The sequence below is a fragment of the Sitophilus oryzae genome, unplaced genomic scaffold, assembly GCF_002938485.1.
Source record: "Sitophilus oryzae breed Bouriz unplaced genomic scaffold, Soryzae_2.0 scaffold_942_pilon_pilon, whole genome shotgun sequence".
In the NCBI taxonomy this organism is placed as follows: Eukaryota; Metazoa; Arthropoda; class Insecta; order Coleoptera; family Curculionidae; genus Sitophilus; species Sitophilus oryzae.
The window spans coordinates 432,618-459,902 of NW_022147575.1; the positions used below are offsets into that span (position 1 = coordinate 432,618).

The following is a 27,285-nucleotide window of genomic DNA, read 5'->3' on the forward strand; positions in this document are numbered from 1 at the left end:
TAACGAGTGCGACACGAGCGATAGATAGGCTGTCTCCGTCGTAACGGTCGTTTCCTGACGGCTCTGCCGCCCAACGCAACACTGTCTTTTGTTTCTTCAGTGCACCTGCACTCTCCGTATCATAGGCGGGTATTTTTTTAATTTTAATGAAGCTATAATTCAATTAAAAATATATCGTATTTAAACTTTTTTATATTATTAAGATTTAGGATAAAGAAATAGTTTAATATAAAGCAAAGTTTAGGACTTAGAAAAAATACGTCTTAGAGTCTAAAAACGATAAAAATAATAAAGTACGTGTTATAGAAGAAATTTTAATAATCGAAATTATTTAATTTTTGAAATTGATGATAAATTATTAATTTAATAAAATATTAATTTTAGTCAAACATTTACAACTCTAATATTAATCAAAACAGGATCTATTCTATAGATATAATAGAACAGAAAGAGAAAAAACTTTATAATTGTTTAATTTTTTTTTCCGGTAAAAGTGATGTCTTATTATGTAAATTAGAAAAAACAGGAATCTGTTCCATTAAAGCAAGCTTTTAGGAAGTGAATAAAATGAAAACTACATTTATTTAACTCGTTACTGTCTTTATTATAGAGTAAGTATAATAATGGTAATGGTGACTATACTTTATTCAATGGAAATATGCACCAAATTCAAACAAATATAAAAGGCATGAGTATAAACAGTATTACTACAGTAATATTGAACATTGGTTCAAAAATATTACATTAATATAATACAATATTACTGTAGGTATTACTGTCAACGTGCAAGCTTGTTTGAAGCTTGATGTATTTGTATGCGCTTGGTACATCTTGGCGTTGGAAAATGTATAGAAAATTATTAAGAAAAACTAGTACGTAATGGGGGATATCTTGATATACAGAGTGGTCGGAATTGTATTCAGGAAACTTTGGCAGCATAATCTGCAAATAAAATCAGTAAAAAAAATAGTATAAATTTATGTCCTAAAATGCTTCGTTTCAGAGATACAGAGTGTAGAAATTTCATTTTTATTTCGCTTTTTTCCAAATAATTTATGAAGAATGTATTGATTAATTCGTTTCCAAATATCTTGAGAACTATACTTGTGGCGAGTGTCAACAAGAGACCTTATTAAGTAAAAAACGTTGGAAATGTAAATTTTTCTCAGTAGTTTTATATAGATACAGACAAAAAGTATTACTCTTCAAATAACTTAAAAAATATGTAGGTGGCGCCCCCTATTAGTAAAAGTCAAATTGACATCTAAATCTAATTTTTCATGTCAAAAAACTCCCAAACGCCAATTTTCGTCCAAATATTGACGTCACTTCAGAAATTATTTGGAAAAAAATCGAAATAAAAATGAAACTTCTACACCCTGTATCTCCGAAACGAAGCATTTTAAAAACTTACAAGTTCATTTTTTTAGAAAGCCAATGCAACATTTCTGAGTTTCAAATAAAGATAAAAAACAGTAAAACATATAATAATAATATGTAAATTATTTTCTTGGATACATACATATATGGCAAATAATAACAGATTGTTTTATTAAAGATTTACGTTTTGGTTAATTCTAAAACTATCTTCAGATTATATGTGATATTACTTAAGTGATATTACATTATAAAAGAAAAAATGAAAATTATACCTTATAATCGAAAAAAAACGGCGTCAGCGATGGCTATGAAATGAAGATCGCTGTCATTTTATATGTAAAATTATATGGAGTATGTATCGATGGTTTTTTCCAAGCCAACTGGACGCCGTTTTTTTCGATCATACGGTATTACAAATTAATAATAGATTAACAGTCGAGAAAAAAAAAGAAAAAACTCTAGGTAAGTACTGGATAAATTTTAAAATGGCATATTTATTTTATCTTTGTTTAATATAAAAAAAACGAAATATCTACCTGGTTTACATAACCCTGTATAATTTGTGAAATAATAATGGACAAAAATGCAAGCGGTAAGAAAAATATTTACAAAAAATATGTACTTGTTTACATTTCTGGACCATTGTTCGTCATTTTTGTTATCATAATGGTGACCCTATCATAAAAACGTAGTTATTTCTATACCTGATGTGAAACTATAGGGAAAAAGTAATGTTTGTAAAATATTTTAGTCTTGAAAAAAAATAAGGAATGTTTGGTATTTTAAAATGTTTGGTAGCTTGTAATTTTTTCGACTTTCTCGATTGTTTATAGTTTATAATAAGCCTTAAAAATTGTTGTTTCATAATGGAATATCATTCTGGAATTCCTGTATGTTATTTTAGATTCTAAGGATGGTTTTAGAATAAAAAGAAACACATTTTTCATAAAAAAAAGCATTAAATTAACCAATGCCCAAGAAAATAATGTGTCTACTTCTTATGTACTTAATAATGTATCTACTCGTTATATTAATAACGAGGTTAGTAAGAACCTTTACGTAAATGATAAATATAAAAAATACAGATTTTCCAGGGTTTATAATTTACTAAATTATTATCTAAATAAGCGCCTTTCTACAACGCCACTGACGCCAAAATAGTAAATTTGACTTACCTGTGGAATGTTGTTCCAGGACTTAAATAGTCCAATTTCTTACAAATTTGGCACTGACGAACCATGTTTTATAGTTTTTAAATAAAAAGTAATCAAAATAAACACTAAACCGACACTACACACTAAGAAAATCGAATCCAAAAAATACAAAATCAAAACATCCAATAAAACAATAAAATAGCCATGGAGAACTGTGACAACAAGGTTTTACGACACGTGCTTTACTCTACTATGGCTCTACTACGAGAGAATAAAGAATGAACAGGCGACCCGGCGATTGATGGGTGTTGCCAAATTGTAAAAGAATTTGTCATTTTAAATAGTCTCCGACTTATAATTTAGTAGTATAGGGACTATTTAATACATCTTTCTACTATTAAACACTACTTTATTAAAATACAGTTTTAATATCTCAATATATGTGTATAACAACAAAAAAAATATTAATAATATTTTAGACGTGACAACATAGGCTGGAGGCGAAAGACTCAGACGGCCGAGGTCAGCTGCACCCAGGAGTAAACATGTTTACAAAAATTAATATTGGACCGCGCTTAAATGTAAATAGTGTAGTCTATATTTTATTCTAAGTCTATGGGGTTAAAAGTTTGCTTTTATTGGCTCATTGTTTTAGAGACTTGACTCTTGATTGATATATCTACTTGGGAAGGCAATCTTCGTTAAAGCGATTTCTTTAAATTAAAAAATTCCTGTCGATATTCCTTTACGGTTTCTGCACTTTATAATACAGGGTATTTTGGTTCACACCTTTTCTGAGTTTTCACCTCTTTTCAGCAATTTTTACTGCTATAATTGCATTTTCTCAGATGAATAATTAGATATACCGGGTGCGTCTCAAAAGTGGCTCACCCCTATAACTTTTATTTTTTCAAATAAAAAAAAATTTTTTAAAAAAAATAAAAAAAAAATACAGATTTGGTTTGTTATATATATATATATATATATATATATATATATATATATATATATATATATATATATATATATATATATATATATATATATATATATATATATATATATATATATATATTTATTAAATCGACGGAGTCAGACCCGGTACGTTGAAGATAGGCCGTCAGACCCGGGGTATATCGGACGAAAAATGTTCAAGCGATGCCTTCAGGCCCTGATGCTGGACCGTTTAGTTTGTCCCATTTATATAAAAAATAGAGGTTTATTCGTTTTCGCCAGACCCACGACGTTGCCGCTTTTAATTCTCAAATATTTATATTAGAATTAGACGAACGGACCTTTTGACGCGGTAATTGATCACAGTGCAGAAGTAAAAACTGTGCATTTCTGCTATAGTGAATATTATTGTACTTATTGTTAGTATTAGATATATTCTGTCTTATAAATGCATCTGTACGAAAGCGTTTTTATCTGAAATTTCTTTGTAATAAGCATAATCAAGTTACAATGCATTATCAATTTCGTTTAGTAGATTTTGTAAGTGTTTACTAAGTGATGATGGAACCCCGTTTATTATCTTTATACTTTAAAAGAAAAAAAGGGCAACGGCCCAGCTACGTCGAAACACCGGTTCCCATTAGAACACCGAAGTTAAGCGACGTAAGGCGATGCTAGTGGATGGACGGGTGACCGGTTCGAAACTTTGCATCGTGCTGTTGTCCAAAAGGGAAAAGTGTAAAATCTATTGATACACACTGCTCATTCACGCCGGTTCAAGGCCGGATGAGATCGGATATCTCGTGAGTAAGAGTTAATTTAGACACTTCCTAAGTCGGTAGGCCATTGACCATGATATGGCCGAGGACCGCGGTTCGGATTCCGCGTAAACAAGTAGGTCCCGTCCAGTTTAGCCATTGCAGCAGAAAGGAGACGTTAACTTGAACCTCAAAAAAAAAGAAAAAAAGTTTAGCTACTTCTACAACGAAATCGAAAAAAAATTAAATAATTTAATTTTTTAAATAGCATCGAAATAAATTTTTAGATACTCGTACAATTTTTTGACACGACGATCGATTCCGACAAAAAAAAATTTAGTTACTTCTACAATGATATCGTAGCATCGATATAAATATTTAGGTAGGTACTTGTACAATTTTTTGACACGACGATCGATTTCGACGACTGTCATTTCTAAGGTAATTTGACGCCGTGTTTTGGAATCATAGGGTATGTGTGTATTTATCATTAACCTTTTTTCTATTTTGTTATAAAGAATTATTTTAACTTATTTTTTTATTACATACAGATATGAGGGCGGCAATTTAAAAATTTGCAGTGTGGGCAAGACGGGTAGAAAAAAGCTGCTCATTTAGAATATTAAGAAATTCAGACAAAAAAATGAAAATAAGCATTCTTTAAAGATTGTTTCTACTAGTTTTATTTAAAAATATTGTTACGTTTTTCGTCGGTTCCGTGTGGATAGAAAGTCACAATTTATTTAAACACTATTTATTTAACACTAATGAACAAAAATAATAACGATAAAAGACTTATAGAACTATTTACAAACGATTTATAACTAAGAATTTATTTTGAATTTTAGCGCGTCAACTGTATATTTATAACTGCCCCCCTGTAGGCCACCGCCGCCGGCTTTTATACCAACAGGTAAAGAACTCTAGAATTGTCCATAGATCGTTAGGTGCGTAGAGAAGGTTTTCGAATGTTCTCGTATGTACTCGTCCATTCCAGTGGGACTCGATTCTTCTCGAACGAATGAATCATTGCGGTGTCTATGCGATGTTAAGGTCATACGAGGGCGGGCCATATTGTGAGGTTAGGTCGAGTCCACACGGGCCCGCAACACTGCCCCCTTCTTAGGCACATGCTCGTCCCGAGATGTATACGGTGAATGAAGGTATTTGCAAAGCTGGCCCCCTGGTACATTGCGAAGTCTGGTAGAAATAGCAGTCTACAGTTTTCTCTCCCGATCTCAGCTTTGGGTTGTAGCAGCAAACGAGGATCTCGATTCCCGTAAATCTGAATAAGACTTCAATCATGTTCCGGATTGTACGCCAACTCAAACCATCGAGTCCACACGCCAGCTTCGGAATGGCTAATCGTGCAATGTTGTTGTTTAGCAGGGCTTCTCTCAGCTCAATCAGGGTCTTCCATAGATTGAGATAAGTCGGCTTACTCGGGGACCATTCCTTGGTGACCAGGTAGAAGATGTGCCTTGCTCGACCATGTGTATTGTCGGTTAGCCTCAAGACGCTTCCAACCTCTGGATCCTGTCGGCGTAGTTCTCCGACACGCCCAAACTTCTCATTGAACGTCGCAGCGATTCCTCTGGACATCCGCAAATCTCGAGCCACACAATGAGCGAGCGAATAATCAGGAGGCACGGAAAAGAGGTCTCGTTGATCTTCTTTGGTTACACCATAGCGAGCCTTCTCACTGCTGTTGTATCGGGCCATGAAATCATCAAAGGACATCTCCGAATCAGGGGGATCAAAACTGCAGGTTCTCACGGTCCCAGCACGATCTTCTATTTTGCCTTGGTAGGGGCTCAAACGGTTGAAATGGACTACCCTCGGTTTTCCTTTTGGCAATTTTCTGATACGGTATACGACGTCATTAATCCTATCCATGACTTCGTATGGCCCTTCCCACGAGGATTGTAGCTTCGGAGATAACCCACGACGTCTCTGCGGGTTATATAGCCACACCAACTTCCCTGGTTGGTATCCTCCATGTTCAGCTTCAATGTCATAGTGTTCCTTCATTCGGTCACTAGCACTTTGAATATTTAGGCGGACTCTCTGATGAATGTCGTCCATCCTTTGACGTAGTGTGTGGACATAATCTTCTCCGGCGACATCTTCTCCCGGTCGGCAACCAAATTTCAGATCACAGGGTAGGCGCACTTCCCGTCCCATAACGATGCTGGCTGGAGTTTGCCCTGTAGATTCTTGGACGGATGAACGGTAGGCCAACAGGAACAGGTGAAGAAATTTGTCCCAGTCTCTTTGGTGGTCAGAGACTACTTTGGCCAGATAACGGTTGATAGTTCTGTTCATGCGTTCAACCATCCCATCGGATTGTGGATGTAGAGCAGTCGTCCTGGTCTTGCGGATGTTCAGGACTTCACAGACGCCTTGGAACAGATTGGACTCAAAGTTTCTTCCCTGATCTGAATGAAGCTCCATGGGAACACCAAACCTGCCCAGATCCATTCTTTAACAAGGCATCCGCAATCGTGGACGCTTCTTGATTTGGCAACGCGTAGGCCTCGACCCATTTGCTGAAGTAATCCATTACTACCACAATGTATTTGTTGCCATCGTTCGTCTCCGGGAAAGGACCAGCCACGTCGATCGCTATTCGTTCGAAGGGACTACCAACATTGTACTGGCGCATAGGGGCTTTACCACGCTTTTGTGGCCCATTAATGGCTGCGCAAATGTCACATTTCTTACACCAGGCCTCCTCACATCTTCTTTGCAGTTCACCCAGTAGAACCGTTCACGCAGCTTGCCAAGTGTCTTGGTAACACCAAGATGTCCTCCGCTGGTTCCATTGTGAACTTCCTCCAAGACTTCTGGGACCCTCTTCTTTGGAATGACGATCTGCCTTCTCTCTTCTTGTCCCTCCGGTCTCTCGATCACACGGCGAAGTAGTCCGTTATCTATTACCAAGGAATTCCACTGGGCCCAGTACGACTTTACGTTCGGCGAATATCTGCAAACTTCTTCCCACGTTGGTCTTTGGCCTGTGTTTTCCAGTTAATTACTAAACCTAATTCTGGGTCACTGGTTTGGTCATTTGCAAGATCTTCGGGTTGCCAACTATCATTAACCACAGTTGTTCTTAGGAGTTTCACTTCTTTGTCTTCAGCTCGGGAACAATGCTTACAGTCCTTAGCGCAAGGTCTTCTGGAAAGTGCGTCGGCATTCCGATGGATTGCCCCAGCTCGATGTTCTGTGTCGAAGTCAAATTCTTGTAATCGTTCAATCCATCTAGCTACCTGCCCTTCAGGATTCTTAAATTGCAACAGCCATTTCAAAGCAGCATGGTCTGTTCTTAACAAGAACTTTCTTCCATAGAGATACTTGTAGAAGTGTTCCACTGCTTTAACTACTGCTAGTAATTCTCGTCTGGTTACACAGTAGTTCCTTTCCGGTTTTGACAAGGTCTTACTAAAATAACCAATGACTTTTTCTTGACCATCCTGGATCTGAGACAGAACAGCGCCTAACGCAACATTGCTAGCGTCGGTATCCAATATAAAGTTTCCGTTGCCAAGAGGGTAGCTAAGTATGGGCGCACTAGTCAGGGCCTTCTTCAATTTTCGGAATGCCTCGTCAGAATCTGAGTCCCAAGAGAAACGCCTCTCGCCTTCGGTAAGTCTGGTCAATGGTTTTGCGATGGTGGCAAAACCCTGTACATAGCGGCGATAGTATGTGCATAGTCCCAAAAGCTTCGTAGTTCATGTTTATCTTTAGGTATCGGCCACTCTCTTCCACTGTCTTGGTCTTCTGTGGATCTACCGCAACTCCTTGGGAGGAGACTACATGGCCCAAGTAGTGTACCTTTTCTTGACACAGATGACATTTCTTGGGGCTAAGTTTCAAACCAGAGCTCCCTAGTCGCTTGAAAACTTCTTCCAAATTCTTCAGATGATCGTCAAAGGATTTCCCAACCACTATGATGTCATCCAGGTACACTAAACAGGTAGTCCAGGATAGTCCCTTTAACACAGACTCCATTAGTCTCTCAAAGGTAGCTGGCGCGTTGCACAATCCAAAAGGCATGACGGTAAATTGCCACAGTCCGGAGCCCACCGAGAACGCTGTCTTCTCTCTGTCTTTCGGCGCCATGTCGACTTGCCAATATCCACTCTTCAGATCTAACGTAGAGAATATCGTTGACCCCGCCAGCGTGTCTAGAGTATCGTCTATCCTCGGCAGGGGATAACTATCCTTCTTGGTAAACATTATTGAGCTGCCGATAATCAACACAGAACCTGGTGGTACCCGTCTTTCTTCTTTACTAGTACTACCGGCGATGTCCACGGGCTGTTAGATGGTTCGATGGCACCCTCTTCTTTCATTTCTCGAAGGATTTTATCAGCTTCTTCACGTTTGGCGAGCGGAAGTCTTCTCGGATTTTGTTTGATTGGTCGTGCATCTCCGGTATCAATTTTGTGTTGTACTAAATTGGTACGACCTCTCTGTCCTGCTTCTCCTTTATCAAACACATCTTGATACTTGATTATCAGGTTTCTCAATTTTCTTCTATTTTCGGGAGATAATCCTTTAACGTTTACTAACTCCCTTCACCATTTTGTCCGGAATTTTGAAGTCGAAACTTTGGAGGCTTCCACGCTTCGAACGACTGAGGAGACCGAACAACAGTACCCTAAGAGGGTTCCCTCTTCAAGGATACAGAATAATAATTCGTGTTCATTACTCTCACCGGTACAGTTTTCTTCGCTCGTAGCAGGGCTTTTCCAACAGCGATCCCTCGTCCTATTTCGCTGTCATGGTTCCTTGGCTCCAACAGAATAATACTCCCATTATTCATTTTACCTTCTAGGCAACCATCCAAAAATATCTCACAGCGCTCAGGGATCGAAACATCTTCTGCTACCACCACGCGAAGCGTCTCCTCACATTTTCGATGCAGAACCACTTCTTCTTCATTTATATTTCAAAATTCCTTTGTTTGAGGTTTAGCTCAAAACCTCTAGTGGTCATGATGTCCATTCCGAGAATAAGTTCATCTTCGATGTCTGCTACTAACACTCGATGATTAAAACAGGTGCTTCGATAACAAAATTAAGATCTACCTCTCCATGGATGAGAGCGGAGCTTCCTGTAGCTGTACGTAGTCGCCATTGTGTTGTTTTAATCCTTTTTGATGTTTTAAGGATATCCGGCCTGATGATCGTTTTGGTCGCACCCGTATCCAAAAGCATGGTTCGTAACTCTCCATCCACGAAACCATCCACAAAAATGCTGTTGAACTTGTGTTGTAGTGATGCGACTTGAGCAGTTTTCGTTGGAACCTGTTGGGTACTGCTCGATATGTGTCCCTTTGATTCGACACTTGGCGAAACCGTGTCCACGTCCTTTTCTTTACAGTGACTTCTTACGTGTCCTGCCTGGCCGCAATTCCAGCAACAAGTCGGTCCTTTCTTGCCCATGTACTCCTCCATGACTTTCCGCACAATGCTTTTCACGGATTCGTCGGAACATTGGTTGACCGCCCGTACTCTCACTAGAGACCGAGAACTTTGTTTCGCGGCCTCAAATTCTAGGGCACGATGCTAAAGCATCCACCAAGTGCGTTGGGTGGGCTAGGAGAAGTGCTTTCTTGTCTTGTCTCGTTATCACGTAAGCCGTCGGAGAATGCCTGTACTGCCAACCGCTCCATAACATTCTCTGGCGTAGCAGGGTACGCAAGGCGAACGAGGCGGGCTACGTCGGCTTCAAACTCCTGCAGAGACTCATTTGACTTTTGAATGCGATTTTTAGCTGGGAATGATAGACATGTTCCAAAATGAGCTTGGCCGTACCTCATTTCTAAATGTCGTACCAGTTGCTGATAATCTCCCTGTTCCGATGGTGACAATGTCTGCAGGGATATCAGTCGCATCTCCTCGCAGTGCGACAGTCAAAGCGGTAGCCTTTTCAGCGATTGTCCATCCGTTCGCTCTCGCAGCGGCCCTCAAACTGGCAAAAATAATTGGCCCAAGCGGTTTTCCGTCAAACTGTGGAGGCTTAATAACTGACTTTGAGATATACTTATTTTCGACTAGTTTCGGTGCCTCCGATGTTTCTTGACATTTTGGTGAATTGGCCTTTTCTATTTCTTGTTTTAAAATTTCGATTTTTCTATTTACATCTTCCTCAATCTCTGTTATTTTATCTTGTGTATCTATTATCTTTTCTTCTAATTCCTGTATTTTATTATTAAAAGCTGGCTGTATATCTTTAGAATTTTCATGATCTTATCTTCTAAAATATTAATTAAATCCTGGGAATTTTTCATCATTTTATCACTGATTTTATCTTCTAAATTATTCAAATTGCCGTTTAAATTGTCTTTGCAATTCTCGGGAATTTTCTGTAATTTTGTCATTCAAACTGTCTTCTAATTTTGAGAGTTTTCCGTCATTTTATCTTCTAATTTTTGTAGGCACGAGTCAAGGTCACCTTCGAACTCAAAGCAAAATGTGTCCGGATCCTCGCCTTCCTCCCTCAAAACGTCTCTCAGTCTGGTTTTGCAAAATACTTTTCTTTCCATCTGTCTCGCACTCTCTCTCTTCCAATATGGATTTCAGTTCGGACACTTTCAAGTCTTTCAACAATTTCTTCGGAGCCATTGTTAGTCTTTTTTTATTTTTCTTATCACACACGCCACACCTGACACCAATTGTTACGTTTTTCGTCGGTTCCGTGTGGATAGAAAGTCACAATTTATTTAAACACTATTTATTTAACACTAATGAACAAAAATAATAACGATAAAAGACTTATAGAACTATTTACAAACGATTTATAACTAAGAATTTATTTTTGAATTTTAGCGCGTCAACTGTATATTTATAACTTTGCCCCTGTAGGCCACCGCCGCCGGCTTTTATACCAACAGGTAAAGAACTCTAGAATTGTCCATAGATCGTTAGGTGCGTAGAGAAGGTTTTCGAATGTTCTCGTATGTACTCGTCCATTCCAGTGGGACTCGATTCTTCTCGAACGAATGAATCATTGCGGTGTCTATGCGATGTTAAGGTCATACGAGGGCGGGCCATATTGTGAGGTTAGGTCGAGTCCACACGGGCCCGCAACAATATAAATAATATAAGGTCTCTAATCTGGCGAGTTGAGTTTGGATGAGACTGTAAACAAAATTTTTAAAAGTATAAATGTAATAATTTAAATTTTCTGCGTCTGATAAGATTCATGTAGCAGTAAAGTAGGAAAAAAGTGTAGGTTTAAAAGCATCAATTTCTGGGAATTCCATATTTGTAGAGGCTGGGAACCACCTACTTTTCTGGGAACCCCATTCAAGTTTAAATTATTAGAACTGTGATTAAAACAAATCACTATTTTCATTCATATTGCAATCAATGAATAATAAGAATATTATATTATCAAATATTACTCTAATTAAATTTTCGAATACAAAGTAAATATAGAAGATAGAACATATTATAGAGATGCAACCATAAAACGTGTTTGTCATATTTACATGGTGTTGGTAGATAGCATCCAGCCGTAAACTGAATATACAACGTACCTATTACTGTAGTGTGTAGCCACAGTTTATAGAATACGTGTAGCCGTCAAAATTTTTGTTTCACTGAAATTACTATTTTAGATCTCACTGAACGAAATAATGCAATAAAATTAATTATTGTGAAATAACTGAATTCTATCATATTTATGATCGAAAAAAAACGGCGTCAGCGATGGCTATGAAATGAAAATTGCTGTCATTTTATATGTAAAATTATATGGTGAATGTCATCGATCGTCATTTGCAAGCCAACTGGACGCCGCTTTTTTTCGATCATATGGTACCTTTTTGTTTAAATTTTTTCCTGTGGGGAGAAATATCATACAAAACGGCCTTATCGTACAGTCACTATCATATATACGATGATCGTAATTATTTTGATGTAAATACTTCGACAATGAAATCATACCACCGAAATAAATCTTTAGGTACTCGTACAATTCTTTGACCCGTCGCGCGTCGATTGATTTAGATGAAAAAAATCTTTAGGTACTTCTATAACATAATCATAGCACGAAATACATTTTTAGATACTCGTACAATTCTTTGAAACGACGATCAATTTAGACGAAAAAAAACTTTAGGTACTACTACAACGAAATCATAGTACCGAAATAAATTTTTGGGTACTCGTACAATTTTTCGACACGATGATCGATTAAAATGAAAAAAAACTTTAGGTACTTCAGTATATGTATAACCATATGCGAAAATGTCAAAAATTGACATATTATGATGTCATTCTATTGAGGGTGCATCCACAAAATATAAATAATTTAAAGTCTAATCTGGCGAGTTGAGTTTGGATGAAACTGTAAACAAAATGTTTAAAAGTGTAATGTAATCATTTAAATTTAAATAAAATTCGTATAGCAGTAAAGTAGTAAAAAAAGTGTAGGTTTAAAAGCATGAACTTCTGGGAATTCCCTATTTGTATAGTCTGGGAACCACCTACTTTTCTGGGAAACACATACTTTCAAGTTCAATTTATAAGGATTGTGATTAAAAGAAAGCACTATTCTCATTCATATTGCGATATTAATATTAATAATATTATACTACCATATATTACTCAAATTAAGTTTTCGAATACATAGTAAGTAAACATAGATAGAAGATAGAACATATTATAGAGATGCAACCTGCAACCATAGAACGTGTCATATTTATATGGTGTTGGTAAGTAGATAGCATCCAACCGTAATAACTGTAGCAATCAACATTTTTGTTACACTAAAATTACTATTTTAGATCTTAGTGAACGTAGTAACGTAATAAAATTAATTATTGTACTGATTAACTACCATATAATCGAAAAAAAAACGGCGTCAGCGGTGGCATGAAATGAAGATTGCTATATATATAATAATTTTTACGTTACTAAAATCTACTTTGTGCCCTGTGTCCCATGAATGCTGACAAATCTTAGATTTGCGAAAATCGCTCTTTCTTAAATAATTTTTATGTTCTTTAACTTCTTCTTCTTTGTTCTCGTTCTTTTTAAAAAAATACCGAGGGTGCCATTTAAAAATCAAAAGTTGTTGTCATTTCCGGTGAAATAGGAAGTGAACAACCTATGACAAAAACAATTGAATACACTAACAATCCTTTTGAAGACAACTTTTGATTTTTAAATGGCACCCTCGGTATTTTTTTACTTTATTCGATAGAAAATGACATTCTGAATAAAATGTCATATCATGTGTCAACTTTTGACATTCTCGCTTAATAAAAAATTGTATTTCAAAATTCAATCTAGAGTGCCATGGCTATATTAAAAACACTAATTCTTCATCAAGGAGAATTGGACAAATAGATTTGATGGTCTAATATGTTTTTAGTGCTTAGTTCTGGCCAGTTAGAAAATGCTCAAATCGTATTTTTAATCATATCTCAATTTTTTCAAACGGAACGAGGGTGGCTCATTAGCATATTTAGAAAAAGCATTTTTTTACGAATAATTTGATACCACACGTTTGGTATTTCAAGTCAAATTTTCGTTACGAACCGCAAGTTGTAATTTCAAATAAACCATATGTGAAAATGTCAAAAGTTGACATATGATATGTCATTCTATTCAGAGTGACATTTTCTATCGAATAAAGAAAAAAAATCCCGAGGGTGCCTTTTAAAAATCAAAAGTTGTAGTCATTTCCGGTGAAACAGGAAGTGACCAAAAACAATTGAATACGTCAATCAATCCTAATTTATGTCATATACTAACAAACCAAATCTCGTTTTTTTAACTAAAAAAATAAAAAAAGTTATTGGGGTGAGCCAGTTTTGAGACGCACCCGGTATATAGGTCATTTATTTAGGAAGTGGCAATGTTGCATCCCTTTTAGTGCCGTAACCATGGTAATATCAGAGATTAAGAAATTAGACCATGGGAAAATTTGCGGTGTACAAGCAGTTCTAAAAACTTTTCAAAAGATATACAGTAGGTACGTCTGTTCGTTCGGTAGCTACGGGGTATCCGTGAGAGGGGAAACGATATTCTCTCGATGTTTTTCGTAAAAAAATAGACGACGCGTCCCATCAATAAAAATTCAACAAATTTGCAAGTAGCCAATAAAATGGGTGGGCGGAGCGATTTGCGGTGACGTACTCGTTAAGTCGACGAATAAAATAAATTGCTGTTTATTTAAATATTTTTTGTCCGCATTCCTTTCATAGACACAGATCCAGCAGACGTACTGTACAGGGAAATTTAAAAGAAAATGCACGATTTTCAACATCTCTTTTTGCGAAAAAAAACTCATAGACGTGTTCCTGTGATCGAAATATACTACCCCTGAAAATATTTGCACTCATTCAAGACTCACGCTGTATAATACTGATCATTGTGTTGCTATAAAATATTTTTCTAAATGACTTTTTAGTTTGTTTTATCTAGATTCAATCTTATCATTGTTTTCAGTTCAGTGCAAATTCCATAGGTAGATTTAAAAAACGACTTTAGATAAAATTATATATGATTTCCTTTAATTCTAGTGTGGTGAGGTGAGAGGCATATGTTTTCGAAACCTGATGGACTTTGTATTGTAAAGATCTCTACAAAAATACAATGACAGTACATTAAAAACAAGTAATAGATATATAATTTTGTAGTCGTCAATTAATTTATTCATAAGATTCAATTAGACCTATACACAATAAAGCTTAATAGTATAAAGATCAAGGGGTTCAAAGTTATAAAAGATAATAATTGTCAATTTTTAGCTAAACTTAAATAAATTTTTATTTTTTATTTTTTTTTAAATACACCTAGTGACTTCAGACATATCGATATACAGGGTGAGCCTTAAATAAGTGCAAATATGTTCAGGGCTGGTAGATCTCGATAAAAGAAACATATTTTCTCTTTACCGTTTTTCAAATAAGTCCAAAATAACCGAGTTATTTTACTTTGAAAATTTTCAAAAAAAATGATTTTTTGATTAAATTTTGAAAACCACTGGATCTTTTCTGGATTTTCTTCTTGTAAATTTAATCTACTACCTATGTTGCCACAATATCAAAAAATTATGTTTTTTTAACAAAAAACTATAAAAATCCAAATTAAAAAAAATTGCCGCCGGGAGGCACGTATAGCCACCCATACTAAAATATGTTAATAAAAAGTTGGTAGGCAGTTCTTTTAGTTTCGAAGTAAGTAAAGGAATTTTTCCAAATTTGGTCCACGGTTATTTCCCCTATCCGCCACCTGGAGTCGCGTCCGTTGGGAATTTGGAGCTTTCCACACGGATTTCTTTTTTCTTGTTTTTTTTCCCGGCGCCAAAGTTTTGTTTAAAACATATTTCCGTACATAAAAGTGAAAACCGCGTTTTGCTAGCTGTTTTGTTTCTGAGTTATAATTTTTTAAACAATATTTCATTTTTTTTATCTCAAAAACTGACTTTGACTGATTTTGAAATTATTACAAATTTTGTTGCAAATATTATTCCCAATCTTAAATTGAAAACCGCTTTTCGCTAGCTACTGTAATTTTGGAGTTACGATTTTTTTAAATTTTTAACCCCCTCCCATACCCTCTTACCAACTACCCCCCCCCTACCCCCACCAAAAACTAATGGCCAGACTCTCGGGTGCCACAGTATTTTTGTGTAAATTTGGTTAAAATCGGTTTAGTGGTTTCTGAGTTATCGTGTTACAGACGGACAGACAGACACCATGAAAATATTTTGTATTTAGGTCATTTATGACCCAAATAACTCATTTTGAGTGAAATTAAAAAAAAAACTTTTTTTTGCCGATCTTAATAGCCTACCATACCTGTTGGTAGGTTCGGCTAAAAAAAAATGCGAAAAAAAAACTTATAATCGTGTTTCTAGTGTAGAATATGCTACCCTTATAAATATCCGCACTTATTTAAGACTCACCCTGTATATCGTCTGCATAACTAATTATCTCTTCAAAAAAGTCCTAGACCCTTAAATGTTCAAATTAAAGAATATAAAAATGATTTAAGAGCGATTTTCGCAAATCTAAGATTTGTCAGCATTCATGGGACACAGGGCACAAAGTAGATTTTAGTAACGTAAAAATTATTACGAAAGAAACGATAGCCTTTAAACGAAAAATAAAAGAAGGTTTTTTAATATTAATTATGGTTATCGCTTATCAATATATCGTTATTAATCATTAATGAATGGTTATCGCTCATTTTATTTTAATGAACATAACATAAATAAACATAGGTAAAAATTAAAAACAAATAAAAAAATAGTTAGATTCTCAAATGTCAATTTTTCCAAGGCTAAAAATTAGTGGTTTTAACTTTAACACAGCCAACGGCACTGTAGTTGAAATATCAAAAAGAAATAGAATCAGTAGAATATTAAACTACAAAAATGGTATTTTCGTGGTTGATATATTCCCTATTTTTCAGTGTTAACATGCAAATATTATAAGAATTGCCTTTAATTATTTCTATATGACTTCTATTTATAGGTCTATGAAAAATAGTTTATAATAATATATAGAGATGTAATTGTCTTTTATTACACTGGTGATGCAATAGAAAATTTAAAAGTATTATGATAAATATAATACAAAGATAAAAATGGTTAAAGACACACTCTTTTATTGTTAAATTAAACTGGATTAAAATATGTTTATATATTTATAGTCCTGTGTTGAGTGTACAAAAAAAGCTATATCTATACATATTCATTAGAAATTTATAATTTATAATTCAATAAATATTAAACAACTAAAAAAAATATTTTAGAAACTAAAAATAAGAATAAAAGAAACCTTCTCTAATTATTAAAAAATCAAGAAAAGTAAGCAGTCAATAAACAAAAAATATACAATATAAAAGATATATGGAATATTTAGGCATTTGCAAAATACAGTGTTTATAAACTATAAACAGGGTGTTTTTTTTTGGCAGAGTGGGATATTTTTTATCGACTTACATATTCAACCAAATCCGAAAATTGCTCACTCCTAGAAAACACAAATTCTGGTATACTTAGCCTCGGTATTTCTACAGTTTGTGAATTTTTTAATATCCCATTTGAAATAATGTCGTATCTACACAAACTTAAACTTAAATTTCGACTAGAAAACCCTTTAATAGATTTAAATCGGCCAATAAATATAATTCTTTTCGTTATGTTCGACCACATAATGAAGTCGTACCACCAAGAACCGACTGAGCGACTGATCTACTAGCGGTTTACCGAAGATGGCAAAAGCCGAACCACAAAAATCAAGTTACCGTCAGAATCTACTGTATTTAATTATTTATAAACAACTGGCTAGCGTTCTGTGGTACCATTCCAAGATTAGCGAGGTCTTATCATCTCAATAGTGTGCCAAAGTCCGCGTTAAATTGCTCCAAAAAGGAACTTATTAACAAAGGTGGTACTTAATAAAAAAAAACTTATTGTTGTGTCATATAATCCGCTAATTTATGCTGATATTTCCTTATAGTCAACAAGTTTTATATCATAATAAACATTTCGTAATATATTTAATACACGAACATGTTATTATTCAATAAAAAAATCAATAATAAGAAATATAAGTATGCAACCAAATATATCTACTAGATGTATATCTAGTTGCCGACATATATTTTACTACAACTAAGTAAACACTAATGTGTATTAAAAGTTGCATATACAAGTTAAAAATTTAAGGTTAGCTGTCATGTCATAAGTCGTAATCTTTTTAAAAACAAATAAATAGATATCAAAAAGATTGTTAATTTGCGAGCGTTTGCGAGTATGTTTAAATAAATATCGGCTTGATATGGCACCTTTTAAAATAAGAGCAGTGTGAATCTATTAACATTAGCGGTTGTCAGTATGCGGTTCACGAGTAGGTGGCAAATTTAAATTCGCTTATATTTCTGCAAACTTTCTCTGCAAAGTTATGAATTTCAAGCCATGGAAAGATTTATTCCCTTCTAGATTTAGTCAAATTATATTCGTAGTTTATATTCTTCTGTTTGTTAATCAGGGTAAGTAGTTTATTTGTTGATATTAATGTTTAATTTATGATGACCCAATTCATAGGAATTTTGGTGACTGCCTCACAAGGATCTGACAATAAATATGATTATAACATAATAACGGTGGTATTGTTGACTGAAGTTTTGAAGCTGGTTATTTCTTCATTACTTTATTGTCGAGAGTAAGTTGCTGTATAGTTCTCATTTAACTCTTCCTAATATGTTTTAATGTGACCCATTCATGCGAAGTTGATACATTTTTTATATAAAAATAATGATATAGTAACTAAAACATAGGGCTCAACTTAAAATTATTTAAATTAATATATGGATTATCATGCACTCTACATATAACAGTTTGTCCACTGTCTACGTATTTATTATTTGAGCCAAACTGTTACCATACATATGTTGAGGAAGAGTTAAACTAGCTGAATTATAAATTTTAAAAGTTTTTTGTTCTAGAAACAAGCCTACTGAATTAGTGAGGGAAGTTATTGAAAGAAAAAGTGTTTTGCTACTCTATTTTGTACCTGCCTCTCTATATTGCCTGTATAATAACTTAGCTTTTGTAAATTTATCATCTTTTGACCCAACCACGTATTATTTATTGTTGCAATTACGAGTGGTTGTTACAGGAATTTTATTTCAGGTAAAGTAATTATTTATTTCATCAATATTGATGTTTTGCAACTGATATATATCAGATAAAAAGAAAGATTCAAAGTAAACACGCGTTAAAAAAGTTAAGATGATAGGAGTGTACTTAAAAATTATGTTTTTTTTCTAGATTATATTTGGGAAAGTTTTAAGCAAAAAACAATGGATTTCATTGCTAATTTTAACAGCAGGCTGTATGTTGAAACAAGTGAATTTCAACCAAGAAACCGAGGACTCGCAGAAAAACGATACAAAATCCCATTCTCTAGTCCTGAGCATAAACACGCTCTTTATTTTAATTCAAATATTTTGTTCTTGTTTTGCTGGAGTCTATAACGAATACCTCTTGAAACATCAAGGGAACGATGTAAATATTTTCACTCAAAATGTCTTTATGTACTTAGATTCTATTATTTGTAATGTTGCGTTACTTTTTATCGATGGGTCTATAACCACTGTGTTTTTATACGAGAATATCTCTAAAGTTTTTAGTTTCAAAGTTTTAATAGTCATGTTGAATAACGCTGCAGTCGGAATTGTAACGAGCTTTTTCTTGAAAACGTTGAATTCGATTTTAAAAACTTTCGCCAGTGCCATAGAGCTAGTTTTGACGGCCGTACTCTCTTTTCTATTTTTTGGAATTCCGGTTTATTTGAACACAATTCTGGCAGTCGGAACGGTGATGTACGCCACATATTTGTACTCTCAGAACCCTGTTTCGAGTCCACCTAAAAAGCCTGCCAGTCAGGAATTGGAGAGTGATAATGAGGAACTGTTGCAAATGGAGGAAGTATGACGAAGTGCTAAATGGAATAAACTGAATGTGATATCTTTCTAGCCAGTATTTTTGTTCTTGTGCACAATAAAAATGTATCAAGTATTATTGTTTTCCTTTAGAAGTACCTGTTACAAGTTATAGATAGAATATTTACTTAATACTCATATTTTTAATTATTTAAATGTAGAAATACCATTCCTCTCTCTTAAACCAAGGGTCGGCAACTTCATGCTATAAGAGGACCACAATTTTTTCAAGGAAATATAAGATATGAGCAGGCTTAGATAAGAAAGAACGCACAAAATGGACAGAGTTTTTTTTAAATATATAATATTTTTACTAAGAATATAGTAAACCATCTATGCATTGATATCACAGATTGATGTTTCACTATTTTCGTAATTACGCGGGAAAAATGCCCAAATCACGAAGTTAGTCACGGAATTATTAGAACGGACCGGAAAGGAATAAAAGTAAATAAAAGCTTAGACAAGGAAAGAGAGGGGACAGGTAACACGACAACTAATTTTTATTTTTTTATCGATAATTTTGTAATAGCTGCGTTACGGACCTGTCCATTGTTTACATTACCTCTAAAATGTTTCTCCCGTGAGTTTCTTCGAGTCGACACATTTCCTGCTCCTACAACTGCGTACAGCACACGACGCCATGGTTTTTAATGTTTTTGTAATAGAAAAAACACTCAAATTATCAATGAAAAACATTAAATTTTGGGAAAAATGCACAAATGACAAAAAGAGACTCTCCAATATGGCTGGCCTGGCTGATCCTGTTTTCGCCTCCCCTCTCTCCTCTCTTATTCACCTCCTTGGCTCCTTGGTGAACTCTACCCTAACCTCATATTTGTAGAACAAAAACCTTACAAAAACAAAACAAATAAATAATTTAAAGTTTTAATTATCAAGTGCTGGCAAATTGCTTGAATTGCACCGTCAAGGAAGCTGGAATCAGAGCCATACAAAACAGCTTTGGGACAGAAAGCTCTGTAGACAACCAACCAATTATCAATAATTGTGACACGATCTCAAATATTTAACCTATTATCCGCACTTAAAACGTTATAACAGTAATTGTAGAACATATTAATATCAAATTTAGATCAATAACTTCAATATTGACGACGTACCTGGAACCAAATATCTTTGCCTAGGACTTCCCCACTTGCTGAGGGCTAACTCCGATTGACTTCTTCAAAACCAGTTGAAAGCACTCAACCAAGGGTAGAATATTTCTACTACCAAGCAGGATAGTCCTAGTAGCTTAGGCCAGAAACTAAATTACTATTCCTATTCATATTTTATCATAAACAAACTTGAAACTATATTATCAAACCATAATAACTATATGAATAATACTCCTGAAACAAACCAAAAACAAACTACAAGCTAGTTAGTTACAATTTATTTATAATCAAGGCTTATAATCAAGAGTTATAATTGGTTACAAGTTCAAAATGGGTGACTTTGAAAGGAAAAAAATTATTTCAAATAAATCTCGACCATTTGCTCGGGTATGTTGTTGGAACTAAATAATAATTAAATTTTATATTCTAAACTTTTAGGAAAGTTCAGCAAGTAGTAAAAGTTTTCCAAACAGGCCTGCTAGCACACCATCGAAAGAAAACAAAGATTCCAGTTCAGGAGAGATAAAACAACCTACAATATTACTAAAGAACAGAGAAACAGTTAGTGATGAAAATACAGTTAATATTAGAAAAAAGCCAAAGGAAAGTGAAGCTAGTTTGGGTGTACCTTTGAAAGAAAATGAGGGTATAAATATTCTGTGCATCTTTAGTCTTTTTCTTCTGTAATGTAGTATATCTGTTAGTTAAATTATAAAATATCTTAGGAACAACAGTTTTAAAAGACATGAAAAAATCAATGAAGTTCATAGATGATGGTATAATTAATACTGAGCATTTACAAGATTACCTTCAGGAGAATAATGACTTTATTGTTGTTGGCATTATAGGTGGACAAGGTGTGGGTAAATCAACCCTTTTAAATATGCTAACAGAAAAGAAAGTAAGAATATTTCAACTGTTATTGTACCTGTATATATACATAAATATATATTTTTATTTAGCTAACAAAAAAATATATAAAAAAATTATTTAAATCACAATCGGAAGCATCATTGGACTCTGAAAACGATATATCTATCTTGACACAATGTTTAGAAGATACTAATTTAAATGACGATCCAATATTTAAAACTGAAACCATTGAAAACGTTGAGAATTGTACAAATGTGACACAAGGAATTGACATTTATGTATCACCCAACAGGGTAATCTTTTTGGACTGCCAACCTATTCTGTCAGTCGGAACATTAGATGATCTGATAGAGAGTGAGAATAAAAGAACAAACCTGGTCAGTGAGTTTATTCCCCTAGAAAACAGCGGGGAAATACAAGGGTTACAATACACATCTTTTTTAATGTCTGTTTGTCATATTATAATAGTACTACAGGACTGGTTCTTTGATAGTAATGTTATAAGGTAAAATGTTTTGAACAATGTCATGTAGGTATATACATATAATCAAATACATTGTTTGAAGATTTATACAAACAGCAGAAATGCTGAAGCCCACAATTTCAAATACTGAGGATGAATATAGCGAACATTTTCCACATTTGATCATGGTCCATAATAGAGCACAAATGTCTGATTTTACACCAAAACAGTTTAAAGCAATGCAAAAAGTAATATAAATAGTATATATAAATAAATATAGAATTAAAATATATTTTTAGACTTATGAAATATTATTTAAGAAAACAAAACTACAATTCCACTCTAACTTAGGATTAGCCTCGGGAAGTATAATGAATACTTTAGATCCAGAAAACTGTGGAAAACAAGTTAATTTGTTCTTAATACCAGAGTATAATGAAAGCAGTGGTAAGTTTTATGCAAAATAAAATAAAATGTTTTGTTTAGATAGTAACGATGTTTTAGATGGTATTTACTCTGGCCACCCATCATTAGAAAATCTAATAGAAAGATTAAGAGCAAATTTGTTTGGGGCTATAAAAACTTCCCTGACACATATACAATTGACTGAGAAGACTTGGTTGCTTTATTGCAATAAAGCATGGGAGACGGTTAAGAAAAGTCCCTTTTTTGTTGAGTACACAAAATTAATGCCTTAAAATTTCTGTAATTTATGTACATAATAATGTCATAAGAATATAATTTATACTTACTTAATTATAATTAAAACATATAAACAATTATAATTAAGTAGGTATATAATATATACCTACTTAATTATAATTAAAACTATGGTATTTCCATTTTCATTTAACCATCTGAAGACAAAGCATTAGAGTATGTATATCTAATAAATCTTACAAATATATGTTATAATTTGACCAAGACATTTGGCATTATTGAATTGAGTAAGATTAAATAGTTGAGAATTTTGAAACGTTTTCATGCATTCAAATATTTTTTATGAATCTCTATTATTAGTGTCCAATATTCTGTCTGTGTGTTAAAATGTCCAATATTCAAATAAAAATTGGGTAATGGTGTGGATCCGGTGGCTGACCTTGAAACGAGTTTTTGCTGCATATAGTCACAGACACTACGCATGTGCACATCTTCGATGTTGCCAGATTGCAAGTTATTTTGGAATTACTTTCAGTAGAAAACAAATATGTGCTTTTCAGTGTTTTTTTGTCAACATATACCGTATGATCGAAAAAACGGCGTCCAGTTGGCTGGGAAATGACGATTGAGGATATTTCCCATATAAAATGACAACGATCTTTATTTCATAGTCATCGCTGACGCTATTTTTTTTCAATCATAGTACGCGGTATATTATTTATATTATTTTAATATTTCGCACAACACGTGAACGCTTATTATGTATTTTCATAATTGCTCTAGATTATTATGCTTCGTTTAAAAAGTGTTTTATTAAAAATTCGGGAAATTAAAAGGGACGTGTCCAAGTTTTTTCTTTTTTTTTTTAATTTTTATATGCTGTAGCTCTATGTCATGTTCATAATAGGTTTTTGTTAACATTCCATCAAAACTACGTAATTTTAAAATTGTAGAATCAGCTTCAGCAACATTAACAGTTACCTTGTTTAATTCTGCTTATACATATATTGCATTAATTTTTCTGCTACTTTAAGATTTCTCTATTCTTACCTTACACCTAATTTATGTGATTTTCTTAGCATATATGATTTATAAACCATATTTTTCCTAATGGAAGGATATGGAACAGGATATGCAAAATTAAGATATTTTAACATTTATTTTCCAGACAAAAGCATAATATAGTATTAAGATTAAGACATAACAAATATTATAAGAAAGATCTTAATATAAATCACAAACTATAACTAAGTCTTAATTTGGTCTTGTATAAACATAGGTATAAAACTAATAAGATCAAAACTTAACCTTCACCATATTGTCAAGATTTGGCATTATAGGAAACAAGAAATTACAGTAAATTAAGAAAAGAATATCAAAGTTCACGATATTAAATACTGTAATGTATTCTACGACACAAACCATCTCCCTTCTAAAGAGAAAAAGATAAAACATAAGCTTATTCAGCTTATTTTAGTCACCACACTCTTCGATAAAATATATGTCTAAAATTGCTATTAATCCACTAACTTGATATTTTTAAGAAATTATGATTCAAACATTATAATCAAAGTATATTATATTAGTAACATTATAGGTAAAATGTTACCTCTATCTCATTGACGTGTATATTGCTCTATAAGACTCGTCATGGTAGTACTTCAATACATCAATACATATAATCAAAACTATTGTTGCCTGTAAATAACTAGAAATTAAATAACTTGAAAGAAATAAAATAATTCTAGTAAGTTTAAAACTATTAAGAAAAAATCCGTAAATGATAATTTTTAATTCTAATGTAAATATATATAATAAATGTTATCATTAGTACAATTTTATATATTCATTATACTTTCATTTCACAATCTTCATTATCCTTCATACCTTAATTTTGGATATCCAGATAAATTGTATTATTATTGATTAACAATCAAAAAGAAATTTTTCAACTGGAAATAATTCGAAAATAAACTGCAATTTGGCAACATCGACGATGTGCGCTTGCGTAGTATCGATGATCAAATGCAGCAAATATGGGCTTCAAGGTCAGCCACTGGATCCACACCTTTACCAAAAATTGTTAAAGCTTTAGATTCCTTGTCTAAAGTTAAAACTTTTTAAAATTTTAAGTTTCTTAAAAATCTGGAATTTTTATTTTTTTTACAAGGGGGCCGGGCGGGACAAAGGGTACTAATTGGACAGGACCGGATTAAGTAAAACTTCAAGTAATAAAAGCTAACAATGCGATACCGGTGTGTTTCTTCGAGTCGATACCTTTCCTGCTCCTAAACTGCGTACAGCACACGACACCATGGTTTTTAATGGTTTTTTTAATAGAAAACACTCAAATTATGAAAAACAATAACACACCGCAAATGACACAAACGTACTCTCTTTTCGCCAAATACATTTAAATTTACATTGAACGTATTTGCTTTTCGCCATAGCTCTAACCTCTAACGCCTCTCTTCTTTTATTTCTCCGTGGTCTTAACCATAGCCATCATATCATATATATATCATATAGGTATACGTATATGATAGCTACAAACGCCACTTATAATTTTCATATAATTTTTGATGAAGAGGAAGGAATGTCAAGGTAACCTACGTTTTTATTTTTTTAAACATTTGAAAAATGATAATAAAAAATAGCGTATTATTGCTAAAATCCCAAAATTCCAACGATGACATCGATAAATACGAACAAATTCTTAAATCAAACAAACTGGACGTGAAACAAGTAAAGACTTTGGTATTTAATTTTAAAAATTTGAATTCCTTGAAAGTGAAATTAGAAAACTGCATAAATTACAGTGGGATTATATTTTCGAGCCCTAGATGCGTACAAGCGGTGCACTTAGCTTCAGAGAATAGCCTTTTCGAAAAATGGAGAGATAAAACTAATTTTTCTGTAGGGGAAGAGACCTGTGCCACTGCTTTGAAAAAACTTAATTTGGTTTGCGATGGGAAGGAATCCGGAAATGCCTTATGTTTATCAAAAGTCATACTCCAAAGCAAGATTTAGGTATTCTTGTTTTAATGAACATCACTGTGAACGTTATATTTTAGATAAAACACAATATACCAAGCCTTTTTTATTTCCCCATGGCAATTTAAAAACAGATACTTTGAGTTTAGAACTAGAAAAGGAAGGTTTAAGTCTTGACAGTGTTGAGGTCTATGATACAATACCAAATCCAAAAATTGAGGCAGATCTTAATGTAGTAACCGATAATTTGACTAATATATCAGAATTTGTAGTATTTTTTAGTCCCAGTGGTTTTACTAGCACAATAGGTCACATCAAAAGACTTCCAGAAGATTTAAATGAAGTAAAAGTAAATAAATATTTACTAAGTCAGACAGAGAATTTTATTATATAATATAAAATATATGTTTTTAGTTCATTGCAATAGGACCTGTAACAGAGACAGCTATCAAGGAACAAAATTTTAATGTTTACCGAATAGCAACGAAACCAAACCCTCAATGTGTTTTAGAGGCAATACTAGGTACATAGATAATTAGGTTTTAAATATTTGTTATTGTTTATCATATATTTTATTTACACATAATATAATATATTTAAATTATATTTGAGTCAGATTTATTTTTTGAAATGTGTTATAAAATGGTAAACCAAAATATAAAGTTTATAATCTTTAACAATATCTTATTAATATAATTATTCAAGAACTCTTTAGTTTTTTTAGCAGATAGGCCTACAGTTTATAATATCAAATAATATTTTTAATTTGTAATGTTCCTGTTGTTTTCTCTATGTAAGAAAGGCTAATAGATAAATTTAGTTATCTTAATATTGGAATTTCTGTTCAAAAAATAAAATATTTTCGGTATTTCAGTATATTTGTAGAGCTTTAAGTTAAGAGTTAATTTCATAATGATTTTGAAATAAATCCTATGAATTGAAAAATATTTGTATTGCATGTGTATTAAATTTCTTATCTAGTGAATAGAATTTACAATTAAAATCAACACAATATGAAAGTGTGAGAATAAAAACGACTGCAAATAGGTATATTGACTTCTCTCTCTTTGACTTCATGCTATGACTTGATCTAAAGTGTAATTAATTTAGAAAATAAAGGATTTAAACTTTTTTTTTTGTTTGAAACCTTTTAGTTTGATTAGCCATAGGTCTTTTTAAACTAGCAACAGCATCTAACTTCATTCAAGAAACAAGTTTCTCGTATTTTCCTTGCTTTGTAGAACTAGCGAGCTTGTGTTTGATCAATAAAATTAAAAAAGTTACTTTAAAATGGCACAAGATAGTATACGCAATCAAATACACAAAGTAATTTAGTATTTTGTAGTTGGATTTAAATAATTTGAGAGATTGTGTTAGATTTTAGATAAAAAAATGCATTACAAGAAGACAATTTAGCCGACTACTATTTGGACGGGTTGATCATTGTAG

At 33.3% G+C, this 27,285-nt stretch overlaps 4 protein-coding genes and 1 long non-coding RNA gene across 5 annotated transcripts in view; 3 read left to right on the forward strand and 2 right to left on the reverse strand.

Moving 5' to 3' along the window:
* LOC115890963 (4-coumarate--CoA ligase-like 7) overlaps window positions 1-17,597 on the reverse strand; it is a 32,077-nt gene extending 14,480 nt beyond the window's left edge. The window contains exon 1 of the mRNA XM_030911334.1: window positions 17,222-17,597. Within this exon, the coding sequence (XP_030767194.1) occupies window positions 17,222-17,434 (213 nt within the window). The 5' untranslated portion in view covers window positions 17,435-17,597. The remainder of the gene's footprint in view (window positions 1-17,221) is intronic.
* On the reverse strand, window positions 584-2,694 carry LOC115890966. Its single transcript, XR_004051728.1, has 2 exons — window positions 2,556-2,694; window positions 584-942 (listed from the first exon to the last, which is right to left on the reverse strand). It is a non-coding gene; the product is annotated as an uncharacterized LOC115890966 (long non-coding RNA).
* A 331-nt stretch (window positions 17,598-17,928) lies between the features above and the next one.
* LOC115890965 (UDP-galactose transporter senju) lies at window positions 17,929-19,804 on the forward strand. Its single transcript, XM_030911336.1, has 4 exons — window positions 17,929-18,273; window positions 18,329-18,446; window positions 18,730-18,916; window positions 19,055-19,804. The coding sequence occupies exons 1-4, from the start codon at window positions 18,186-18,188 to the stop codon at window positions 19,718-19,720; spliced, it is 1,059 nt and encodes a 352-aa protein (XP_030767196.1). The 5' UTR covers window positions 17,929-18,185; the 3' UTR covers window positions 19,721-19,804.
* A 470-nt stretch (window positions 19,805-20,274) lies between these two features.
* Window positions 20,275-23,294, forward strand: LOC115890964 (protein SMG9). The gene is made up of 7 exons (XM_030911335.1): window positions 20,275-21,233; window positions 21,285-21,492; window positions 21,572-21,747; window positions 21,809-22,224; window positions 22,286-22,430; window positions 22,482-22,629; window positions 22,687-23,294. Exons 1-7 carry the CDS (start codon window positions 21,177-21,179, stop codon window positions 22,878-22,880), a joined length of 1,344 nt encoding a protein of 447 aa, XP_030767195.1. The 5' UTR covers window positions 20,275-21,176; the 3' UTR covers window positions 22,881-23,294.
* Window positions 23,295-25,434: 2,140 nt separating this feature from the next.
* On the forward strand, window positions 25,435-26,543 carry LOC115891021 (uroporphyrinogen-III synthase-like). The gene is made up of 3 exons (XM_030911411.1): window positions 25,435-25,861; window positions 25,917-26,185; window positions 26,251-26,543. The coding sequence occupies exons 1-3, from the start codon at window positions 25,483-25,485 to the stop codon at window positions 26,365-26,367; spliced, it is 765 nt and encodes a 254-aa protein (XP_030767271.1). The 5' UTR covers window positions 25,435-25,482; the 3' UTR covers window positions 26,368-26,543.
* The last annotated feature ends 742 nt before the right edge of the window (window positions 26,544-27,285 follow it).